This window comes from Leptonotus elevatus, chromosome 1 (assembly GCF_054856555.1).
Source record: "Leptonotus elevatus isolate MCC_2025b chromosome 1, RoL_Lele_1.0, whole genome shotgun sequence".
In the NCBI taxonomy this organism is placed as follows: Eukaryota; Metazoa; Chordata; class Actinopteri; order Syngnathiformes; family Syngnathidae; genus Leptonotus; species Leptonotus elevatus.
Genome location: NC_141239.1, coordinates 3412501 through 3437733, shown reverse-complemented (window position 1 = coordinate 3437733; position 25233 = coordinate 3412501). Strand labels below are relative to the sequence as shown.

Here is a 25233-nt window from a genome sequence, read left to right as displayed (position 1 = left end):
CCGCCCGGGCTGGATCCGATGACGGCCGCGTGGCTCGCCAGGGGCTGCAGCGGCTGAACAGTCGCTTGCACTTTAGGCTGACGAGGACTCGGGGTGCAGCAATTAACCGTGGTTTTTAATTACATTAAATAATCACAGTCATTCAACAACACCGGTTATTTCCACACGGCCTATTGAGCGGGCGCACAACAACGCAGGGCTCAGGCTTTAAATGCCGCCCGGGGAGAGTTGCGTACCCGACAGCTGTGGATAGGGTTCCGGGGCGGCCGGTGCAGGGACGCCCACTGGCCCTGCCTGGACCAGGTTGAGTGGAGGTGGGGAAAGGGGAGGCCGAAACAAGGCGGCGGCGGCGAGCAAAGCTGAGGCCGCCATCACCGGGAACCACCGGCACCGAGCTCGCCGCGCCACTGCGCCGTCACCACCGACCCGTCACCACCGACCCGTCTCCCCAACCCCGGGGATCCGGTCCGTGGCAGGGCGAAGAGCTCCCGCGAGCAACCCCAACCCCGGCTGCCTGCTGGAGAGGCCATAGGCCGACACTTTTGAAGCCGCGGGGCCGCCATCTTGGGACTCCTAGGAAACGTATCTCGGCATACGCATTATGGCTGCAAAATGCCTACGTGTGTCGCGGGAAACTGCACAAATCGCCAGTTTAAAGGCTGTGGACAAACATTTCAACCTGTAAGTATGGTTGAAGGGTTGATAGTAAATATTATTATCATACATTCGATACAGCTATAAACTGCTCTTACTATGAAATGAAAAGATGAAAGAAAAAGAAGGTACATACCGTCCACTTACACACATAGTGCCTAGGCCCTATTTTAAGAGTCTGTCCAACTAATTTGTTTTAAAAGGCAGCAACTTTTATATATATATTTTTTTTCCAGCTGTTGTTAAAATAAAGATTTTCAAAAAATGCTAACGTGATAATTTTTTTATGTCTACAAGAATAAACGGAAAACCGCATTTTTTTCTCAGACAAAAATCGTACACCAAAATCTGAAACCGTTGCACCTCTACCGAGAACCAGGGACTGGCTTGTGTGGAGCCGGGACGGGGACATGAAGCTTCCGAGGAGCCGGAATGGGAACTCCTGCAGCCTTTATGAAGTCAAACTAAAACATCAAGTACGTGTCGGTGGCCATTTTTTTTTTTTGCATCACAGACCACTTTCACGCGGTGATGCATTTCGACAAACTGGCAAAGCCGCAGGTCTCGGTGTCGTCCCCGCGTTCAGCAGCTTGACCACATCCGCCACCGCTCGAGTCGAGCGAGCAGCAGTTTCCCGTGAGAGACGACAAAGTCAAAGCAAATTTGCAACAAATATTGCTGCTGATTATTGCTACTGTTTCTATTTCCAATACAAAAGGCTTCCAAACAAACTGTAGTTGTGCTGAGGTCAATAACATGTCTTGAGAGTGTTTGTTTTTGCGCCGCCTTCATTCACGGGAACAATCCACATGGTTCCAAGGAAGTCTGGAAAAAGAAATAAATCCACCCGAGTGGACCACTGCCACGCGGATATGATCCTAACGAGCGGCAAAATGTGCTTAAAAGTGGGTGACTGTGCCTGTGTGAGGTCCAGCAGGAATGTTACAAAATCTGCTCATACGGCCGGAACACCGCGTGGAGCAGAAAGCGGCCGGACGGACAATCAAAGTGAAAGAAGATACCCAAAACGTCCCGGCCAAATATCGACTTTCGCTTTGCCCACCTTCAGGGCGAAAAATCTTACAGGAAGAGCGGAATGCGTTCACACTCCAAATGCAAACTGACACGAGAGGAAACCCTCATTTGAAACCATGATCAAGGTTGAGAAGCCTACTTTAATTCACTGGCTGGTGTTTGAAACACTAGCCCAGGCTTAATATTTTGATTTGGAAAACCCCAACCTTGACTACAAACCTTCATTTCATGGCTTGGATATATGAATTGAAATTCTAATCTTTTTAGTAAACAAGCCATCATTTGGAACATGTCCTATGTATTAAAACTAAAGGTGTCAGGTAATACATTTTGTTTAATTGTACAGTAATTAAAGTAGACAATAGTTAACTCGTGATTAATTGCAAACTTTATATCTGTTCCAAATATACAATACAATTTTTCTTTCCAAGTTTTTTTTCTATAAATGTTAAACTAATAGAAATATGGCTGCATCTTTTAGTAATTGAAAAAGTAATTTGAAAAAATAGAGTTGAAAAAAAAAAGTACAGTAAAAAAAGGAGTGTGATATCGATTTGCGTTGGTCATTTTTTTCTGCCACTAGATGACATAATTGCATTTGTAAGACAGTGACAGCTCGGTGCATTTTTCTTTTCATATTAAGATCTTTAACATGAAGTAACTGGTGTAATTCTGCACATTTTTAAAATTGGAAAATACAACTTGACCCCAGTCTCCACAAATATACAAGTTATTATTCAATTTATTTATTTACTAACCCTAACTCAAAGAGAAAATAATAATATTATACTTATACAAAATTTAGCAGTAATAAATTGAATAATAATTCATATCTTTGTGGAGACTGGGGTCAAATACTAAACATACACAAACTCTGTACATTAAAGACTATGGAAAATATGTTGTCTTATTCCAAACCCTCCTTTGCAGTGAAATTGTTTTTTTCAACCATAAAAAGTCATCTTTTTAAAGGAAAAGTGAAGCTATTTCATATGCACTAATGGCTTGCTCATTTGCATATCGCACACATAAAACACTGCCTGGCCATTATCGGGAGCTCCCGGAGGTCGTCCCAAGGTTGAAACGAAGCCGAAAACCCAATCTTTCGCCTCCTTCATTTCCCTCCCAGTAAATGTCAGGGACCGTCCGTCAGAGACCGTCCGTCAGGACGTGAAATTACAAACCAGTTCATGTGTAAATTACAATAAATGTCCTCTTTGCACATCCAAAACAAACACTCTGCATTCTAACGCTTTGTCAGCATGTGTCTCCAAGGGGAGAAGGGGGGGGGGGGGTACGTGGTGGTCCTTCCCACCAAAACCACAACAGGTTCTCTATTATGGGCTGCAAATGAATCGGGCACTATGACGGCTGCGGAATGAATGGAGCTTTGATTGCTTTAAGTGAATACATGAGGTCCCTCCCGCTCGTCCGCATTGGAACGCCACCAAGAATGAAGTTGTGGCCCGGCCGTGTGAGAATGACAAGTATGCATGCGCGGGTAATAAAACACTGGTGGCAACGGCTTCCGACCACAACAATTGACCCCAAAGTCCGATGGCCTTCCTTACCAATTGTTTAAGCAAATCTCATCCGGGCCAAGCCGTCAATCAAAAAATGTGATTCATTTCGTTGGGGTGTCAAATAACACTTGGATGTTAAGTGGCCGCTTCAAAGCAAACTGGCAACATTTCAATTCAATCTCAGGTAGACTTTTTCGTGCGTCCTGTCACAATAGACATGTTCACCCGATTTTGTGTCCATCGGTGAAACTGATGATTTGGTGGGGCTAATTATTATTATTTATTTTTACTTTGGGAGAATACTGGAATTTTCCCAAAACAGCTATTTCAAAACAAAATGGCAGACTTCCTATTTATTTTTGATGCTTTGGCCCTTGAGAATTTTTTTTGCCTTTTGTTATGATACACAAGTTTGCTCAATTTCAGATCGCAAATTGGTGTTTGCACTCTAAAAATAGTTGGGTCAAAAGTATTCCAATTATGGATAAAAAAATGGACTGATACACTTTATGGGTCAATTTGACCCAACTTTCTGGGTTGTTTTATACAAAATGACCCATTTCTCGACTCAAAGTTGGGTCAAATAGACCCAAGTAGAGGATCGGTCCATTTTTGACCCATAGTCAAGTTATTTTTGAGTGTGGGGTTAATGTTTTTTTATTATTATTTTTTTTTTGTAGTTTCAGAGAATGCTGGAATTGGTCAAAAATGGCTACTTGAAACCGCAATTGCAGACTTGGTGTTTTATGGCGGACATGGGACTTTCAGACGTCATTTATGACACACACGATTGTTGAAACTGGTGTCCGAGGCAATTTTTTTTAAAACCGTTCTGACAATCCTAGAATTGGCCCAAAATGGCTGACTTCCTGTTTAATTTTCCGTTATGAAATTGCTGCTCATGACATTTACCCAATTCTGCGTTGATTGTTGAAACCGGTGTGAGGGGCCAATTCTTTTTTACTTTGTGACAATCCTGGCATTTGCCCAAAATGGCTACCGGTACTTCTAGCGCAAATATCTGACTTCCTGATCCATTCCAGATATGTGTCCTTTTATGGAGAGACATACTGTATGTGACCAATTTTGTACGGTTGTTTGTACGATATGATTCAAGGAAGGTTTATTCTTAAGTGGAATGATTTGATTCAGTTTGATTGAATGGGATTACGATTTTGTTTCGATAAGGTATGGCTGTGTTTGAGAGGGTATGATGCGATGAATTTCTTGGCATTTTACAATATGAATGAACTTGTCAATTGTCTACCTTTAAGTACGCATTTCAAATATATGATTCCAAAAAAAAAGACAATTTGATACGCATCTCGATATAATTTAAAGTGGAACGACTTTGTTCGAGTCGATGTACCATCATCTTTTAAATCAAAATTTTCTGACTAACATATTTTTGTTGTTGTTGTTGTTACACCCCTACTAGTTCCTTTTACCAAAATGATACGATGGTTCGCTGTGCGGGTATGTTCAGACATTTTTAGCCTTTTGTTGAAATCGCGAGTGGGAAAGACGCGTGGTCTGTGAAGTGCGCCGGTGCGGGCCGCCTAATGGAAGCCAGACAAAACATTTCCTACAGATGATTGAGCACGTTTGCAAAAGCGAGCCTAAGTGGACCCTGAGATGCCGGAGTGCACCAGGACGTACTTGAGATGCAGCGGGAAAGGAGAAATAAGTGCAGTGCAATTCATTAGGTACACCAGGAAAAGAGCTTCAGCAAAAAATGCAGCTGTGAGCCACGGATACCAGTTTTATTAATCGACACAAAATTGGGTGGACAAAGGGAGCATGAAGAAGTCTCAAGGACCCATACCCCAAATTCAACAGGAAGTAGCCATTTTGGTTTGATAAATCAGTTTGGGGTGAATTCCAGAGGTTCAAAGTTAGATTTTTGTTGTGCCTCCAACACCAGTTCAATTGGTCGGTATAAAACTGGGTGTAACGGGAAGTTGGCCAAAGTTACAAGATCCAAAGTTACGAAAAGTGAGCCCTCAACAGAATTTTTGTTGACCAACATGAAATCGCTTGTACATGTCAATCATAACAGGAGGCATAAGATAAGCCAGTTTGGGGTGAATTTCAGAATTCTAAAGTCAGCAAATATTAGACCGCGACAGCACTTTTGTTGATCAACATAAAATTGATTGTACATGTCAGGTCACATGAAATGTCTCAAGGACTTAGGCAGTCATCCATTTTGGTTTCACACTTAGTCATGCCCCCTGGAAAGTTAGGGGAAAAAAAGATCAGCCCCTGACACTAGTTTTACAGATCAATGCAAAATAGTTTGTACATATCTATCCCAACACGATCCATAAAAAAGTCTCAAGGACCTGTGCGGGAACTTGAACAGGAAGTCCGCCATTTTGATTAGAAGCAACCATTTTGCCATTGCCTGCGAGGACACCCAAATCCAAATGTCCATCTCCATCCATTGGAAATCTTAAAGGCATACTTGACTCATTGAGCCATTTTCAGCAGTGAAAAGCTAATATTTTGTCCAGAATTAATGTGATAACTTCATAATTTTCATGTACAATTAATACCTTTAAAAACAATTTTTTCCACTTGCTGTCGACTGAAGATGACATCACCTGTGCTGAGGAAGTAGGTAACGACCAATCATCTGTTTTGATTGGTGGTCACCTACTTCCTCAGCACAGGTGATGTCATCTTTAGTCGACAGCAAGTGGAAAAAATTGTTTTTAAAGGTATTAATTGTACATGAAAAATAATGGAAGTTATCACGTTAACTATAGACAAAATATGAACTTTTTACTACTGAAAATGTCTCAATAAGTCAAGTATCCCTTTAACCTTGTACATCCTAACAGTGTTTGAAAAGGTAACCCAAGTTTGGAGCCCGAACCTTGTCTTGAAACCATAATCCAGTGTTAGGACCCAGATTTGAAATCCTAACTTGGAAGTCCAAACCTTCGTTTGTAACCTGAACCTGATCTCTCAAGTTGGAACACTGACGTTGCTTCAAACCTTAATTTGCATCCATAACCCTTGTCTAACCCTAACCCTAACTCCAAATGCTACCTCAGACAATGTTGTCAAGGTGTAAACCCACAGCCTGTTGCGCAAATCTCACTCTTTGCTTTGGCGACCTCCTCCTCGGGGCCTACGTGCAACGTTTTGGGTTTCTGCCGAGCGCCTGCGAAGGTGTTTGGCTGCGGTGCGGCGCTTACCGGCAACCCGCGGTCACCGCTGGAGTGTTCCCAGGTGACTGTGCGGAGAAGACCGTCTGTTTTCTTGGGTCTGGCTCGCTCCAGGACTCGACCTGAACGCGAGGAAGAGCGCCGGGAAAACAGCCCGTCATTTGCGTCTCGATATTTACACACTGCACAGAAACCATTAGTGCTACTGCTGACCTGTTTTTTTTTTTGTGCTGTTTTTTCCCCACAGCGTGTCTTTTTGGCGGGCGCCTGCCAACTTGACGAACGAGCGGGCGGCACGTGCAAATTTCACACGTCCGTTCCAAACATTTGCGCGCGCCCACGCGTTATTGCAATGGTAAGCGACTGAGCGGCCAAGAAACACACGAGTGCACCGTCACAATGAAGTCAACACGTTTCAATTCTAAAGTCAAGTCAAACCTAATTTGAAACCCTAACCAGGCTTGAAATAGGAAAACCTGATTGTGTTTTACAACCCTAATCCAAAAACCCAATTTAAAATTTGCTCCCAAACCGTAATCTCGGTTTGAAAACTTAACTTGAAACCTGGCTTGACAGCCCCACTTTAAATCCTTACTTTTTCTTTAAACCTTAACTTGATCCCTAAGTTGAGACCCTATAAAACTGTAATGTGAGCCCTCAATTTAAAAGCCTTTGCCCTAATCAAAGCACAGAATCTGCTACCCGAATTTGAACCCTAAACCTGTCTTGAAAACCCTAACTTGCAACCCTAAAACAGGCCTTGAAACCCCACCTAACAGGAAGCCATAATTTGGAAACCCTTACTTGAAACCCTAACCCTGGTTTCTGGTTTGAAACTGTAATTCGAGCCCTTGGTTTGAAAGTCTTAATCCTTGTTTGAAACCCTAATTGAGGCATGGAAACCGGAATCCTATTTCCAACGTCTAACTTCAAACTCTAAGCCTAGTTTAAAACCCGAATTTCATCCCTCAATTCATAAATTTAGGCTTCATTTTAACCCCCAATCCAGGCGTGAAACCCTCATTTGAAGCCCTAACTTCAATTTCAAAGCCTAATCTAAGCAGTATTGAATAGTGAATGTTTGATGGAGGTTTTCAACTACCACATGTTCCGACATACAGTAGAGTTACTGCCGTGTATTCAACATGTCACTGTTGACTATTTAGACTACTCGGATCACCAGTCAGAGGTCAAGCCAGGACCCCCCCCCCACCCCCCCAAAAAATGCTGGCGTCAGTCAGGTGGGCGTCGTGTGGCCAGGGGATACCCACGCATCGCCATTGGTGCATGGTGGGAAAAGATTGGCATCTGCCACTTCGCACCAGATGCTTTGGATTCCTGACTTGTCAGAAACGCCGAGGATATGTTTTTAGATGCAGTCACAGACATGACACGTGGAAAGAAACACAATTGTTGCCACAATGTTGATAAAACACACACACACAAAATTCTAATTTGTGGATTAAAAGTTATTTTCATGGATAACTTGGATAGTAAAAAAAAAAAAAAAAACGATTATCCTATCGATTAGTTCAGCGATTAATCGAGTAATCGCCTCCCAAGAGTTTTTCAACTTAAATTTTAATTTTTTTATTTTTAATCCACTTAATTTGAACGCAAGTTGAATTGTGTGGATAGTACTCATCATTTAGTAACTTCTATAGATTAGCATTATTAAACAACAAAATTAGCGAATGACAAACGGTTAGCTATTGCGATTAGCGACAACATTAACTACCATTTCATTCATTCGTACATCATTACATGTAATATATGCTATGACGGTTAGCAGGTGTGATTAGCATTAGCGTGCTAGGTAACGACCAATCACGGTTTCCTCATCTTCAGCAAGTGCACAACATTAGTTTTCAAAGGTATTAATTGTTCTTGAAAAATAATGAAATGATCGCTTAATTATAGGCAAAATCTTCTTATTGTTGTAAATGTCTCAATGAGTCAAGACTTCTTTTCAGCCCTAGTGAGTAAATAAGTGAAGCACACCTTCTCTTGAACAATATGAGTTTACGGACTCACATTAGCACAACAAACCGCGGTAACAGAAACGAATGAACAGTTTGAAAACCACTTGAGCCATGTAACAAACACGGGTCAAAAGAAGTAACGATGGTTGACGATAGATTGACAAAAACAGAGAAAGAAAAGACACATGCCTTCAAGGGGAAGCCACGGCGTTCTGATGAAGATTGTCTTTGCAGAATATGAATGGAAGAGAATAATCCACACATTCACACGGCAGGGCGTGACGCCCAATTTGGATTTTTTGTTAAATCCGATCTTTTTATGTGCCGTTCACATTACAAGCGACTTTTATCAGTGTCATATGCAAATTTAGCTGTGCCAACGCACGCTACAGATTGGTGGACTCGTTTCGCGGACGTGTTCGGAGCAGGGTTATTATAGTTTTGGAATTTTCTTTTTTTTCTTCATTTTAATAGTAACCAGAAATTAGTATCTTTTGTGACCGAAAGTTAGTCTTGTGTATGCTCGCCTATTTTCACACTAGCAAATGAACATTTTGTTCAAACTTTTAGCCATAAATTAGAATTTTGCTGTGAAATGAGCCAATGCTGTAGTTGAGCTGTCAAAATTAATCGATTAATCTATAAGTAATCGATGATCAAATTAACCCACAACTATTTTTAAATTCAAAATTGTCCAGATCTGCTGATTTCAGCATACTAGCAGCAATTGTTCACTGATTTCTGTAGTCCTTCATGAAAGAAGACCGATTAGCTTCTGTGTAAAATCAAATTAGGACATTTGCAAGCATCTGTTTTTACTTTGGAAAACAATGACTGAACTGGTAACAAAGTAAAAGATGAATTCCCCTTTTTCCCCCCGATACGAATAAAGTATGAAATAAACACCAATGACTGGTTAATAAATGGTAATCAAGGGTAAAAATGCTTTTGCAATACATCTTAATATTAAATTAAAATAAATCAGATTAGACAATTAAATGTTTTAATAATCGATAGATTAATCGATTCTAAAAAAATTCGATTGTGACAGCACTAAGTTAGCATTTTGTGCCACAAAGAATTATTTCATGTGCACGTGATATCCATTTTCAGTCGTTTTTTTCCCCCCCCTGTCATGTAGGTGTAAGCTCAAGTGCGGAGAAATGTTCCCCGTCTCTGCTGGCCTGATGCTTTTTTTTTCATGACGGGACACTTTGCACAAAGCCTACCGTCCATGAGAACACGTCTCCCGGAGCAAAAACACATTCTCCCGGGAATGTTTTCCTCTTCTGTCTGCTTTTACACAAAGAAGCTGAAAGCGGAGCAGAGGCTTTCCTTCTACTGACGACTATCAGAGCCGCGTACACGGCCAGATCATGCAGATGGCAAGTGGTGCGCATTAAGAAGAAGAAAAAAAAAAAAAAAAGGCCTGAAACCGAACCCGGGGGGGCACCTGCGCCTCGACCGCTGAAAGCCAATACACGGGCCTCAAATGGAAGCAGGAAACCGGAGCAGCCAGAAAGAGCGCGAGTACTCTCGGACAAACTCTGGGGATCAACTTTTGCGGCGGGCATGAATGAAGGCTTTGTGGGCTTTGCTGGAAATTCTGCACGGACACAAGAGTGGAGGAAATGTTCTTAAATGCTTCACTCTGGGAGGCGCCGACTTCTTGTGTCCAGCACCTTTTTTCAAGGCCAACGCGGCTGTTGAGGACGGCGGGAGATGTTGCCACGGAAGCGGCGCAATTAGTAGAATATCTTGTAGTAAGAGGAGCGACACAAATTTAACTGCGGCCATCATAAATCTATCATTAGGCACGTTTTACCGTTTCGTTTTTTTCAAACTTCAAGTGCGAGTAACAAACAATTTGAAGCGTCTTTTTTTAAAGAGTGCTTCTTATTGTTAGTTGGTTGAGTGTAGTTCACTGCCACCATTACAGTGCTCGTATCTCAAGTCAAAGCAAAAAAAAAATGGTCTGAATGACAAATCTTGCAAGATGAATTATAATCACAAGGCACCTGGTGTGCTATGCTGTACCTGCGCGGCTGCTCCACTCTGACTTGGACGATACTGGCTGCACGGGAAGATAGCCTGCAAAAAGACAAGAAAGTTCATTCAATGAAAATGGAAAGAAATTGACTAAACTGACTGATCAGCAAATAAAAATCAAATCTTGAAAAAAATCAAAAAATCTTATCTTTCTGCCAGCCAATCAGTAAAGAAGGTAGGAAAGCCTACCTGGCGCTCCCATACAGAGTTCCAAACAGGTTCGCCATTATTAGCACGGAGATGTTGCGTTTGTTTATGTGTGCTTGACGTTGGATGAGGAACACTTAGTTGCGGCGTCAATTCATTGATTTCAAATCTTGACGTCACCAGGGCAGAACTGGCCATCTGGCGTACAGGGCAGATGCCTGGTGGGCCGGCGTCTTTTGGGGCCGTTGCAGTGATTTTAAGGTATACTGTCATTTTCCTCCATTTTATCCCAAGAGTGGGGCTGGGTATTGATTCAAATTTCTTCAATCAATTCGATTTCGATTCACACCAGTTCAGTTAGATTCCCTAAATTCAATCGGGTATCAATTAATTATGGCATATCAATTCTTCTTAAATGTCAATGACATGATAAACACTCTAAAATAAAATATTTTATTCCAAAGTAAATATTGCGGAGGCAGTAACTTGTCAAATGATTTTGTTTATTAATGAAAATAATATGTGTTATAGTCACTTAAGTGTTACATAAACATTGACATCAGCAAGGATGCGATGAAAATATTTTCATAATCCCAAAATTGTAAATATATATTAAAAAGGTTCTGAATTGTCTAAGTGCGATAGGTCAGGTTTTTCATTCATGTAAAAAAAAATACTTTTGAATTCGTGTGAACAGTAAAAAAAAAAAAAAAAAAAAAAAAGGAACAGTAAGATACAAAAAAAATTTGGCCTTTAAAATTATATGTTCGTAAGAATTTATTGGTTATTGATGTTGTACTACTTGTTACCGGTTCGGTCATTGTTTTCCAAAGTAAAAACAGATGTTTGCAAATGTCTTACTTTGATTAAATACAGAAGATAATCAGTTTTCTTTCATGAAGGACGACACAAATCGGTGAACAATTACTGTTGATATGCTGAAATCAGAGGATTTGGACAAATTTAAATAAAAAAATGGCTCCTAACAATTACTCGATTATTAAAATAGTTTGATTTGATAATCGACTACTTGTCGATTAATCGATTCATTTTGACCGCTCTAATCGATTCATTTTGACCGCTCTAATCTCAACGACAGCCCATTTAGGCAACTGACTGGTTCGGGCCTGATGTCACTAATTTTTAAATTGAAATGAAAAGCGATGACACAACATAGCTTTAACAACAAAGTTATGACAATTCTAGTTCTAAAGCAACCGTTCAGGCAAGTTCAACGAACTGAACATTATTAGCGCTGTCGTGTTATTGTGGCGCGTCGTGGGTCAAATGCTAGGTTAGCTAAAGCTAACAGAGGAGCAGCTGCTCGAAGAACAAACCATGGAGTTAATGGCTTTGTCCTCCGACACACTGAAACTCTTCCTTGTGTCATAAAATCATTCATGAGCCACACAAGAGCAGGAGTGCGGCACGACCATTTATGCAGACCCCTCTAGTACACCCCGCTCCCCCTCCCCTATTTATTCAGCCCGAGACCCTCCAGTGAAGAGAAGCTTTTTCCTCGCTACAGTCCCACATGCATCATTGTGTGTCGGATTAGCCCCCCCCCCACCCCACCCCACCCCCCACACCCCCACATCCACTCCGCCATTGGAAGCTAACCAATTAGCATCAATTGGCCGTATTCTCTGGGGTGATTAGCATACACGCAGCACTCTCGGGGGGCTTTGACACTTATTGAAGCTGTCCGGAGTGCGAAAAGGGCTAGCGCTGCTTTTGTGGCCTGGCTGAGCCCGAGCGATAATAAGCGGCGCTAATGAGCTGGCTAAAGGAGCGGCTGTGTGACACCGACCTGCAACGAGAAAGCTTATTTGCAATGGGGGGGGGGGGGGGGGGGGGAATCCAGCATAAAATATGATTAACGGCCAGAAAGTCATACACATGCCTTCAATTTTACACTGACATTTTGAAGGTAAATGGTACATTCAAAGACTTTAAGAAATGGCCAGCAAAATGAACGAGCAATTAAGAGCCACTTGGTCATTCACGTTACGTAGCTGTGTGCTAGTGTAGCCACATATGATTTTTTTCATTTTTATACTGTCTTTCTTTTCACATCTTATTTGGATTGACAAATGTATGAACATGTTTTATTTCTGCAGCAGCCTGATTGGGTAAATGAATGCCCAGGCCTCATTGATTACTCATTCACTTGCAGCCATTTTCACTGAAGCAACCCCCTTCGCTCCCGGCTGTTTTACTGGATTTTGACCGATTTTGCAAGGCCCACAGAATATTGTGCTCTATTCCTATAAAACATGGAACCTACTAAAAGAAAGATTAGAGTCTCTTCTTTCTGTTTCTGTTTTGCAGCAATTAGCATTGGTTGATCTCTTATACTCTGCTGCCACCTGGTGGCCATTTTTTCTAATAACTACCATTGCTTTAAGCAACCTCTTCAGGCTAGAGGCTGCATCAAAGCCTTCTGTATGCTCTAGCATAAAAAAAACACAGAATAAATAAGTTTTTGGTACCATGGCAATATTGAAAATAGAACGTTTTTATTAGCAAATTAGTTAATTGACTCGCTTGCACATATCTTTGTTGATACAAGGTTAGAGTGGTTAAATTCCCTGATTGACAAGATTTAAACTAAATCTATATTTCTACGGCAGCATGTTTAGGCAGTCAACTGGCCGAGCCCGAACTCCCCGATTAAGTGGACTAAATCATCAAGACTTAACTGAAAAAACTGACTAGTTGGGCCTGAATTAATTGATGAACTGAAATAAATTATTGCCCCTACCTTGGTTCATAACATCACAAAGGAAATGTGACCTTGGTGATATTTGAAAACAACTTATAGCGATCCAAAATGTTCATTTCTTCAGCAACCCATTAAGGCAATAAATGGTTATTTAGTTGAAATAATTACTCCTCCTTTGCTTCACGACGTAACAACACAACACAATCTAGTTGACACAAGTGTTAGAGCAGCTCAGGGCTTGATTGGTTGTTGCCAGATAGTGAAGGACACACAGCAACATTAGAACCGTCATTTCATCAATTCTTAACATTTTAACATTTCTATGGCAACCCGTTTAGCCGTCGTCCCTGAATGAATTGCATCCACTGCCGATTGCTGACAGGTCGTAACATCCAGTATTTTTTTTAAGAACATTCTCTAAAAATGAATCCCACGTGATTGACAATATTCCTATGAATCAAAAATCCCACCGCGACTCTACCGTCACACTCGCTGTTCGCTGCAATACATTTTAGGTTTAGCGAATACAAGTTCCACGTCGCATTACATAAACGTCTGCTAGCATGCTAGCTTGGTGAATGTAATGACTGTTTCGTCTATTATGAATAACATTTGAACAACCTGCATTAGAAGGCCTAAAACAAAAATAAATAAATGAGAATTCGAAAGATTATTGACCGTCTTGATGAGAAGGGCTGCAGCTATCAAATTCTCGAGAATTGAGTATTATTTCGATTATCACATCAAATGATTTGAGTAACCGTAAAAAGTGCATGTGAGACGCATCGCCTCTTCACTTTCTCGTGCACTGTAGTATTTATGATTTTGAATGCCTGCCATACTTTGTGGCAGAAATTTTTACTCTGACAAGTTTTTGTAATCAAACTATTTGAGGTTTTGAATGATGAATACTTGGCCAACTTTGGCAGTGGCCAATGGGAAATGCGGGCTAATTTTTAAGGGACAAAAATAACCATACATTTTCAAAAATACTCATACTCATATCTGTCATTATGGACAAGTTGGGGACATGTAAAAACCGTACAAAGAGAAGTTTAAATGTTGTTGCTGTATTTCGTGCACAACAGTAAAATAGTGATTTAAGTCTCCAGACCCCAAAATGGTGGCATTTTTCACCTCAAATTTGGGAGAGTGCCAGTCCTTTGCATTTGCAACCAGTATATCTGCTGATTTTATTTAGTTTTTTAAAAATATTGTTTGTGGCTGACAAACGTCTGCTACACATTTCAGTGATATAGTAAAAATGAGTGGAAATATAAACATTCACATAAGTCGAATTAGTGTGCACCAATTTATGTTCTACTTGTGATTTACTTTAATGAAATAAAAGTGTACTAATTAAAAGTTAAAATTTGTTGTTGGTGTATTTCGTCCGAAATCTTTGAAGCGGTAATATGCATAATTTTTTCTTGCCTTGAAATAAATCTGCAGCCCCAGATGAACGTCATTAAAGTGCCGTGGGGCATAAAGCGTGAAAATGACCCGCCACGCAGAATTAGCGGCTAATTAAACAACAATACAGCTTCCAGATAATGCACAATGTGTCAGTAACTCACTGGCGGTCACCTTAGCCGAGTTTAGCCACTCTGCGCCGGGCTGATAATGTGGATGTGGTTGGCCTCTGGCACGCGAGCGGTGCAGTAATGAATCCTGGGAGGATAGCGAGCGTGGACGCCTTCCAGCGCTCGTTCATTAGCCGCCGCGCAGCCCTAACATCTGTCGCCCGAATGGCTGGCAGCGGCGGCACGGGCTAATTAGCTAGCCGCGCGCAACAAGTTTTGCACGCTGGAAGATAAACAGGATGGCAGCATAGCCAAAAGGCACACGTGCACACAATCTGGGTGTCGCATACACACTTTACGCTTAGGATGGTTTCTTTTTTATTATTACTGTGTACTGAACATCCGCTGAGGTGCAGTTTAAATCTTCAGCTAGCGAGGGGATCCTTGTAGTTTGTGGTTCGTTGATAATCAATGTTTTAAAACATACAAGTCATTTCTAGATACCTGAGGAAGAAAAATAACGATGGAAAATGTTGTAACTAGGTTTATGTCCAATGTAACATTGTTGTTCCCAACAAACTACACTACCAATATTGCCCCGAAATAAAGCACACACTGTTTTTTTTTCCTGTGGAACTTATGCAAGCTACTAAGTTTACCCTTCTTTTTTCTTTTTCATCGCCAAAGCCTAAATAGGAAAGTAGTAGGGCTGAAAAACATAAGGGGGGGAAAAAATAAGATTTTATTTATTTTTTTATCCTGAGCTATATACTACAATAGAGATCCGGACGACACGTGACTATTTCTCTGAACACGCCCCCCCGTGGCAGGAAAGTAGCGGCGCAGCGTTAATGGACTAGATCAGCAAGGAAGGCTAAAGCCGATGAAGTGTCAGGAGCGCTCGGCGACGCTGCTACGTAAAATGACCTCCTCTACACCGGTGAGTGCTTTCAAATCTGATCATACAACGTTTATACATTTATACAATGCTGATTTATTTTCCCTTTACGTGCGCTAAAAATGCCATCAAAGTTAGCAGCTTCACGCAAGTTTTGGTATTTTGGTACGTTAGCAACTTATAATTGGGCCGCAAAAAGTATTTTTTTATGGTGTTGGTCAGTTATTAAATTCAACTGAGTAATATCTATAAAAGCATAGCAGCACAATTGAACGATTATTTCCCCCATTGTGGTAACAGTTAGCATCTGCTGATTTAGCCACCATGTACAAAGTGCTCCATTGGCTACGCATCGGTTCCTCTTTTGCTAGCCTGCTCGATCCTTTTTTTTTTTGCCTTGTGGCAGCTGGTTCACAACAGCTGTCAATCATTGTTAAAGTGTGTTAAAGTCGCCGTTGACGCGTTTTCTATGCTGCCAAAATGGCTGCGCTAACGGCCATTTTAGGACGCATGACATCAACGTCCGGATCTCTTTGTGGAAAAAAATTGAGGAAAACAAGTCTCTTTTTCTCTCTGTGATTTATTGTTTGGACACTTTGTAATAGCTTCAGTAGAAAAGCAACTGTACTTAGTAGAGTAGAGTTGAATACTGCAACAGGATGGTTGAATGGGTAAAAACGAATACTGTCTGATAAGCCCCACCCTTAAAGACTTAACGATAAGTATTGAGCAGGTTAATAGTCCCGCAAGACTTCAAAATAATCCATTTTTAAAATACCTTTTATTCAGCCTTTCAACTAATTTAACTCACACTCTTTTTTCTTAATATTTTTTTTGGACATTTTTACAAACTATTTAGATTTCAAAATGCGGGGAGACCTTGGTTGCTAGGTAGAACATTCTGCAACCCCCTTCCACACACTCCTTCAACCCCCTCAAACACTCAGGAAACTTCTTGGCCCCAAGTAAACAAACGTTGGAATGATGGCAGATGCTTATCGACACACGCACAATGGCGCAGAAGCCTAACGCAAACAAAAACCAAAAACAAAAAAAAAGACGACCAGGACAAGTCGACGCACGTCTTAATGTCCTCGTCCTAACAAATCGCCTCTTCCTGAAGAGGGATCAACGGGAGAGCAATCGGTGACTTGGGGGAGGGTTGGGGAAGATCAAGACAGCAGCAAAATTGGATATAGACATTGATACATGAAAACCGCCATTTTTGATATCTGGACTGCTAAAAGTGGATTGATGTCATACTTTGGTACAGAAAGACACAAGAAGCAAAAGGTTAATTTCTCCCTGTTAAACTCCTTAATTAGCTCTTTCATTCCCTTTTTTTAAATCACCCATGGCTCAAATGACCTTTGAAACAGAATTTGAGGGAAGATGACGAAGCTTTTTGTCTTGAGGTTTTCGAAGGCTGCAAATGAAGCCACCGCGCAAATTGTATTTACACTCATGAAGGCAGCAAAACACGCTTACTACAAAGTAAGCTTTACAATTCTTTGAAGATAGTTCAATAGATTTGTTCCCAATGTATTTTGTATCATTTTAAACGGGTTAATGGTGCGTAAAAATTAGGAGTGTTCCAATACGGGGTTTTTGTTGCTGATTCTAATAACAATCGCATGGATTATCTGCACATGTTTTCAGTTTTAGAGCTGCTAAGAATTATTAACTCATTTATTAACTCATTTGCTCCCCAAAACGTATAAATGCGTTCTATTTTAAATATTACCCATCTCCCAAAGACATATTTATACGTTTTTTAATGTTTTATTTTATTTTATGATAGAGCATACAGAAGGCTTTGATGCAGGCTCTGAACTGAAGAAACGCTTGAAGCAATGGTAGAACAAAAACGGCCAGCAGGTGGCAGCAGAGTATAAGAGATCAACTTAAACTTAGCTATATTCTAATGCTAATTGCTGCAAAAACGGAAACAGATTGATATATAGTCTTTTTGTGCTGATGAAAGAAGATACTCTAATCTTTCTTTTGGCAGGGTACATGTTTTTATAGCAATAGAACACAATATTCTCTAGGCCTTGCAAAATCTGTCAAAATCCACTAAAACAGGGTTGCTTCAGTAAAAATAATTTTTACTGGCATTAGGCAACTTTGAGGAGGATGGTAGGAACACTGCCACACAAAAAAACTACAAAAGTGCTGACTGTTTTATGGCATACATCACTTCCCCCTTCACACATTCGTTACAAAGACGGAAGTAAAAAAAAACAACTGAAAAGTTTTGTCAGAGGAGACCAAAAAAAAAAACGGAAGCTACCCGGATAAAAAGACAGTCAAGGATCAACATCGGCCCTTCTTTCACATGCTAGCATGAGCTAAAAAAAACGATGCAATTCGCTTGTCCTGATGAGAAATGTGGTCTTCCCTTCAGGCATAACGTTTGTCCATATGGCGCCGCCATAATCAATGTACACTGAAAGTTCCTTAGTGTTGCTTTAATATATCGTTTATTCAATCGATTAATCGACTAATCTGATTCATTTAAGTTGTATTACAAAAGCATTTTTTCCCCTGATTACTGTTTATTAATCAGTGAAGAAAGGGGATTGGATATTTACTATGCTACCGGTTTGGTCATTGTTTTCTAAAGTAAAAACAGATGTTTGCAAATGTCTTACTTTGATTAAACACGGAAGATAATCAGTCTTCTTTCATGAAGGACTACAGAAATTGGTGAACAATTACTGTTGATATGCTGAAATCAGAGGATTTGGACAATTTTAAATAAAAAAATGGCCCCAAACGATTACTCTGTTATTAAAATAGTTGTTGATTAATCTGATAATCGATTACTCGATTAATTTTGATAGCTCTAATTTGAACATACAGTAACCATAGCTTGTCACTGTGTTTTTGGACCAATCAAGAAAAACTGGATAACCTCTGGCGGATAGCTTTTTTTTTAATGAACCAAAAGTGCAGGGTATCAGAGAACATCCTTCAATTTCTCCATATACGTAAAAAGATCGGACGTCCCTGACCAAGGACTAAGAATTTGTTGCTTTACGCTTGTGATGGTGAATAACGTGGCGTTTCCACCCCTCCTCTTGCCTCCGTCCAGGAGTTTAGTCTGCACCTCCTTTCCAGCGCCAGGCCGGGCAGACACCCAGATCTCGCTGATTAAGTAGGATACAGGAAGCCAGCATGTAAACAGCTGGGGGAAGACAAGCTGGTTGGCAGGCTGCTCGCCTGCTGCCGACTGACTGACTGCTTTTATGGCCCATTGAAGCCATCCTGTCCCTGCACTTGAAAGTCAGAAGGAAAAAAAAAAAAAACAAGGAGAGGCTGATCTTTGTCTTCTTAATGTTGGAAATTCCTCCAGTCAAAAGGTGAATGAATGCGTCCCGCCAAGCTATCCAGACAGTCGAGTTTTATTTAGGTGTGAGGGACCCGGTGGGCCGCTTGCTTCCGGAAGCAACTGGAGGCCACACACAGAAGTAGAAGTGTGCAAGAAAAAACACATATAGGAAATACTAAACCGCAAGTTCCTACACAGCAGCAGATATAAATTTAACCGCACGGCCCTTGACCACAAATAGCCGGACATGCAAACATTCAGCTAATAAAGACAAGCGTTCAGTTAACAAATCAAATATTTCCTTCCCGGGCTTGAACCACAAGTACGGCAGGGGACGCTAATGCTGCGCACGCCCAGAACCATTTGGGGAATGATGGTCTTAAATTACGGAATAAATGACCTGCGATGGAAAGTCAAAGGCGACCATCGGAAAGCACAGAATATAAAACTTGACCACTCACGCTGAAGGCTGGACTCCGAATGCTAATGCTATAAACAATGCTAAATAGTAATCTAAAATGTGTTGCCCTTTATTGTAACTGTATGTATGCAATAGTTACTCCTTCTCGTTCCTGGCATGACAAGCAACATCCAATCAGATTGTCGGATTCAAAAGCCGATCAGTGAACGAGATTGGACTACAAATTGACTACATCCGTAAAAGAGTCCAAAACATACAGCAAAGTGGAAGTCAACCTTAAACATTTCTTGACAATAATATGTTATATGTGACCTCACTAGTCTAAACATGACATACTGATTAATATTACATTTGTGGAATATGAGTTATGAAGCAAAATCCAGCCGTTTTTTTTTCCCATCTCAGGGGGCAGCCATTTTGCCACTTGCTGTCGACTGAAGATGACATCACAGTTGCGCAGGCAACAACCAATCACAGCTCACCTGTTTGATGAAACTGCGCTGTGATTGGTTGTTACCTGAGAAACATTGATGTCATCTTTATTCGACGGCAAGTGGCAAAATGGCCGCCCTCTGAGATGGATGAAAATGGCTGGATTTTGCTGCTTAACTCCTACAGCATTTCATTAACGCAATATTAACCACAATACCATATTTAGACAACTGGGACTGCATAGAACATATTAATATAAATAACAATAAATACATTTGGGTTGACTTCCCGTTTAAATGTCTAAATCTGTATCTGCCGATCTGTTCTGTCCATTGAAAATCAGTAATGACCTTACTTGTACATTGGCAAAGTTTGAAGTAAAAATGACTTTACGAGTAACTTTTTCTTGTTACTATTTAGTAGGTTTTGCAAGACAAACAATGGTAATAAATCTAAAAGTGACTTTATTTTTTTAAAGATCGTTTGTCTGATGAGGGGCTTTGGCCATGGATTCTTGGGTCACCGACAGAAAGGCAGCCACAAGGACACTCGTTCATACGGTATGCTACATTCACACAAAGCTATCCAAAAAAAACACATGGACCGCAACGCAAATGCCTTAGTCGGGTTTTATTTTTGAAGTTGACCCTTGTAGCATGTTTCGGCGTGTTCCCGTAATCAATGTTGTGTTTGACTTGGCTTGTCTCCACGGCTGCGTTAGCGGCTAGTGGCTAGCAACGAGTGCTCTCGGACTACTTTTCAAAGGCTGAATCTACACACTTCGTTTTGATGCCCACAGCCCGACTAAGCAGAAGTTCCCGATCCATTTTTAACAAACCAGGCTGAAACAAAAGTGCTGTTTTAGCAGGAAAAAGCGTTACTGTGATTCCGATGACAATTGGTCCCGTAGCTCAAAATATCATATCCTAATGTTTCTAGCTGCTATGTAGTTCAAAGTGGAGAAAAACTAAAATTTTGCTCACTTTAACACTGATAAAATAGATTTCTACATTTAAATCCAGGGATGTGATTTGACCAAAGTGAAATTATCTGAAAATTTAGCCGGGGGGTCTGGGGGCCGCGGGCACTCAGCTCGGTCCAGAGCTCATGGGTTTTCCGTGTTTTTAAGTACTTTCAATGCACTCAGATGACAAAGAAATAGACAAAACAACAGCATAAATTTTCAATGTATATTGAACTATCCCATATAAAATTGCAGTTTTAGTCAACTCAAAATCAAAAAGTCACATTCAAAAACATTGGACTGCCTTTGCTTTTAAAACGTCTGAGAAATGAACAACGGCATACGCCTATGCCTTTATAACAAGCGCGTTTATTGGTCAACACGGAGACTTCAGCCAATCGCAAGATCCGTTTCATTTCAGTTACGGAAACACTAAAATGGAACGCTGTCGAGAGACAAAATCGGATTTTTTACCACTTAAAAAAATTGTAACATTTTATTTTTGGAGATAAAAAAAAAGCGGAATTCCGCGAATTAGCGGAAAAATCACATCCCTGTAAATCTTTGTAAACACGAGATGTGCTCCAGTTGTGACATCAGAGCAAAGATTATAAATACTGCTGTCGTTTACTTTCTGAACACAAACACACCTGTGGAACACAAGTTTCACCGCACAGCTGCCTGTCTTCGCGTCAACACTTGGTGGTAAATACCGCCGAATCAGTTGCTTATTTTGTTAGTGGTCGCACGTCAGCGAGCTCCGTCAGTGCCGCTCATCAGAAGCCAATTGCTCGCTAACTCCTTTCTGTGTTTTCTCGTCAAGTGTGTAAATACAGCACATACAATATTTGCTGGTTTATCGCCACAAAACGTCTTGCTTTGTTGTGTTACGCGATCCGAAATTTGGCACCATCACCGATCAAGGGTAGTAGTTTCTCTGGAGTCTGTTTCTAGTCCAGTCTTTTCAGGTGCTGTCTCACTGGCCTGGAGAAATGTTGACAACCCGATTGTGGCGACGTCTTTGTGACGCCTCATGTCGTCGTCGTGTCACGATATTAAAAGCAGCACATCTGTTAAAAAAAGTCAGGTTGATTTCCATTTGGGCGGTTCTAGCACCTTCTGGATTTTTTTGGGCCCTTCTAGGTTTAAAATCCACGCTTAATCGTCAGATGAAGAACAACTTGATATGCTTGTGAACGGAGTCAATATGTGGAGGAACTTAACGTGTGCGTGCATTACAAAGTAAGTGCCTCAATATAAAGTGTTATTAGATGACGTATGTGGTCTTATTTGCATTGCGTTATGTACAAAAGCACAGTATTGTGCTTTTTTGTATGAGCGCCTTTTTTTTTTTTTTTTTACAATATTGTGACCTTTTTTTAATATCGCCAACCTCCCCCCACAATATCATGATAATTATCATATAGTGAGCTTCATATCGTGATAATATCGTATCGTGATGTTTGGATATCGTTACATCCCTATCTAGGACACGCTATCACATGACGTGCAATTGGCTCGATTGGAACAACCCGTAAATATGAGGGCAATGCGCGCCGCCACTGCAGAGGATCATTTGATCTTGATAAGAACTGCCAGTCAACAACATGAAAGAAGGTTCGATCATGTCAGCGAGGGGTGGACCAGCAACATGAGCAAGTGATACTCAACACTGTGGACTCGACGCAGGGCAAGTCAACTTGCTGCATTAGCTAATATCTTTCAAATTGACGTAGGAGGAAAAAATGCTTTTTACTTCCACTCGTCAGGTACATTTCAGAGCCTGTACTTTTTATTTTTACTTGAGTAATTATTTGAGTGAGTACTTTTACCAAAGTTTTTTTTTTTCCACACAAGTTATTGTATTTTTACTTAGGTAGAGAATGCCAGGATGTTGTTTATCACACCAAGAACGGGAATGAGTTGCTAGCCGGGCTAATGAATGAATTTATAGGTTTCAAGTTTTGTTTTGTTGTCACCCAATTATTTTGTGAGGAAAATTTCTCACAAAGAGTCCTGTCTCTGAAAGTAACAACAGAGAGACAGGTGTATAATTCACTGTCATATGATCATCTAAACAAAGCCGCAAAGTTTTAATTTGCAATTTTTACGCTCAAGTGAGAAAACCCTCACGCTTGACGTCAATTCTGCTGCACGCCAAATCACTCGGACCACCCAATGAGTGCAAAAGTGTTAGCGTACTGGACCCTAATGGTGCACTACATTTGATAGTGAATTCATCCATATATTCTTCTATTTATGCATCCCACATGTCACTGTTACTGCTTCATTTGAGGTAATTCGTGAGTCTGTTTTGTTTTCAGATGCTATAAAAGGGGGGGAAACAAAGTGCAGAAACTAATCTGCATAACGTAATTTCCGAAAAAGAAAAAAGGGAAAAACTTCATGAAAATCTGAAATCTGGGGAAATCTCAAGATTTTATTTCCAGGCCATATTGGTTGTGTGTGTTAGGTCGAGGGCTGGGCAATAAATCAAATTAATTTGATTAATCGTCATTTTGAAAATCGAATTGTTGAAAATTTCCTAAAATCGTGAATCGAATTTTGCATTCTGGATTATTAAAAGCTGTTGTTCTTATGTTCTGTTACATCCAGTTGTTATTTTGAGTTATAATTTTCTACAAGTGGCAGAATGCTGTTTGGGTTGTGTGACATGTTTAAAACAGCTACCAACTATGAATGATAAGTTTATGTTAAAACTGATTTGGAATCAGCATACATCATCATTGTCTGAACATTTTCCACAGGAGTTATTTTTGAATAAATGAAACCTTTACATAAACTAGGTGTGTCAGGAGATTAAAATTTTTAATCCTAATTAATTATAGTATAGTTAACTCGCGATTAATTGTCAATTTTATATCTGTTCCAAACGTACAATAAAATGGACATTAAAATATTTTTTTCCTAAATACTGTACTGTAATGCTGCATTCCTGCCAAAACCGAAAAGGCGATCTGGACCGCTTCGAGTTTTAGGAAACAATTGCCGCTCATTCATGCACTCGCGCACACCGGAGAGGTGAACATAGAACATTTTAGCAAGTCAACAAAAAGAGAGCACCGCCAACTACTTCCACTTCTTTCCTATTTTCTCCAGCAGTGCCTTTTTTGAGGAACATAAGAGCACTTCTGCTATTTTAGCGACAATCCGGTGGCCGGCAGTTGCGCTAAATAGCTTTGGCATGAATGATAAACACTGCTGCTACCTCAGTGCAGTTCAACAGCAAGTAAATATACTTACCAGCACTTGTATGCTACTTCCTTACTCACCATTCGGTCCCGGCTGGCCATGTTGTTGCGCTCGGGGTGACAACAGACAGGACGCTGTGTGCGACGTAGCCGGTACTTGAAGCCGATTGGCTACCGCGAGGTGAAATGCGAAAAAAGTTCAAATGTTTCAATTTTGGCGAACATGCGAGTGTGCGGATTTTCGGCACGAATGTAAACGCGCCGCCGAAAGGCCCCGGTTTTGGTCTGAATGCAGCATAAAAACCAAGTGTGATATTGATTTGTTTTGTGGTCATTTTTATGCCACTAGATGGCATATTTGTAAGACTTTGGTAACAGCTCAGTGCATTTTTCTTTTCATATTAAAAGCTATCTAATCTTTAACATGAAGTAACTTGTGAAATTCTGCACATTTTTTAAATTGTAAAATACAACTTGACCCCGGTCTCCACAAATATCTGCATTATTATCAAATGTATTACTGCTCAATTTTGACGTGGACGTGTCTGCTTCATTGCGACTGGAATTCCCACTGGACAGGATTTCCAAGTAAGGGGCGATCATTAATTGTGTGTTAAAAAAAATTGTGGCATTAAAGGAACTTTATCTTAACTCAAAATTAACACAATACTTTTGACACCTAATATAAACGTTTGTTGGGTTTATTACATTAAAATCAATTAAAATCATAAACGCCCTGAATAACTGGAAAAATCTCTAGTCAGGTCTTAGCAACAACTGAGCTGATGTTACTGGGCAGGAAAGACAGACGCCCCCCCCAGCCCCCTTAAACCGCTTACCATCCCTCATCTTCCTCCCTCCCCCTCCCTCCCTCGGCAGTGAAACCATCTCTTGAGTGGGCGGCAGCTGTTCGCATTTCCTGCGTATTGGGTGTCGAGCGGGCGACTCGGGCTGCTTCGCCGGGCTTCCCGCTCTTTTGCTGGGTGCTAATATGGGGAAATGACAGAAATGCGGGGACGCACGTACACGCGCACGCGAGTACAACACACTCACATACGCACATGCACTCATTCACGCACAAATTTATGCACAAAACACACACGTATGTTCCATGCGCAAACGCGCACACATTCACACGGTGACACGCGCATGAGCACA

General features: G+C 40.8%; 1 protein-coding gene across 4 annotated transcripts in view; it reads right to left on the bottom strand.

Annotated features, from left to right (window-relative positions):
- Window positions 1–25233, bottom strand: part of LOC147180371 (uncharacterized) — an 86340-nt gene that overhangs the window by 50906 nt on the left and 10201 nt on the right. Inside the window, exons 2-3 of one of the 4 annotated variants that reach the window (XM_086081638.1) lie at window positions 10408–10461; window positions 6419–6510 (exon numbers count right to left, since the gene is read on the bottom strand). The exons of 1 other annotated variant lie outside the window; for it this stretch is intronic. In XM_086081638.1, the coding sequence (XP_085937764.1) occupies window positions 6419–6510; window positions 10408–10461 (146 nt within the window). Of the gene's footprint in view, window positions 1–6418; window positions 6511–10388; window positions 10462–25233 lie in introns of all 4 variants that reach the window. 2 more of the 4 variants (XR_015095710.1, XR_015095712.1) reach the window with 2 other exon arrangements.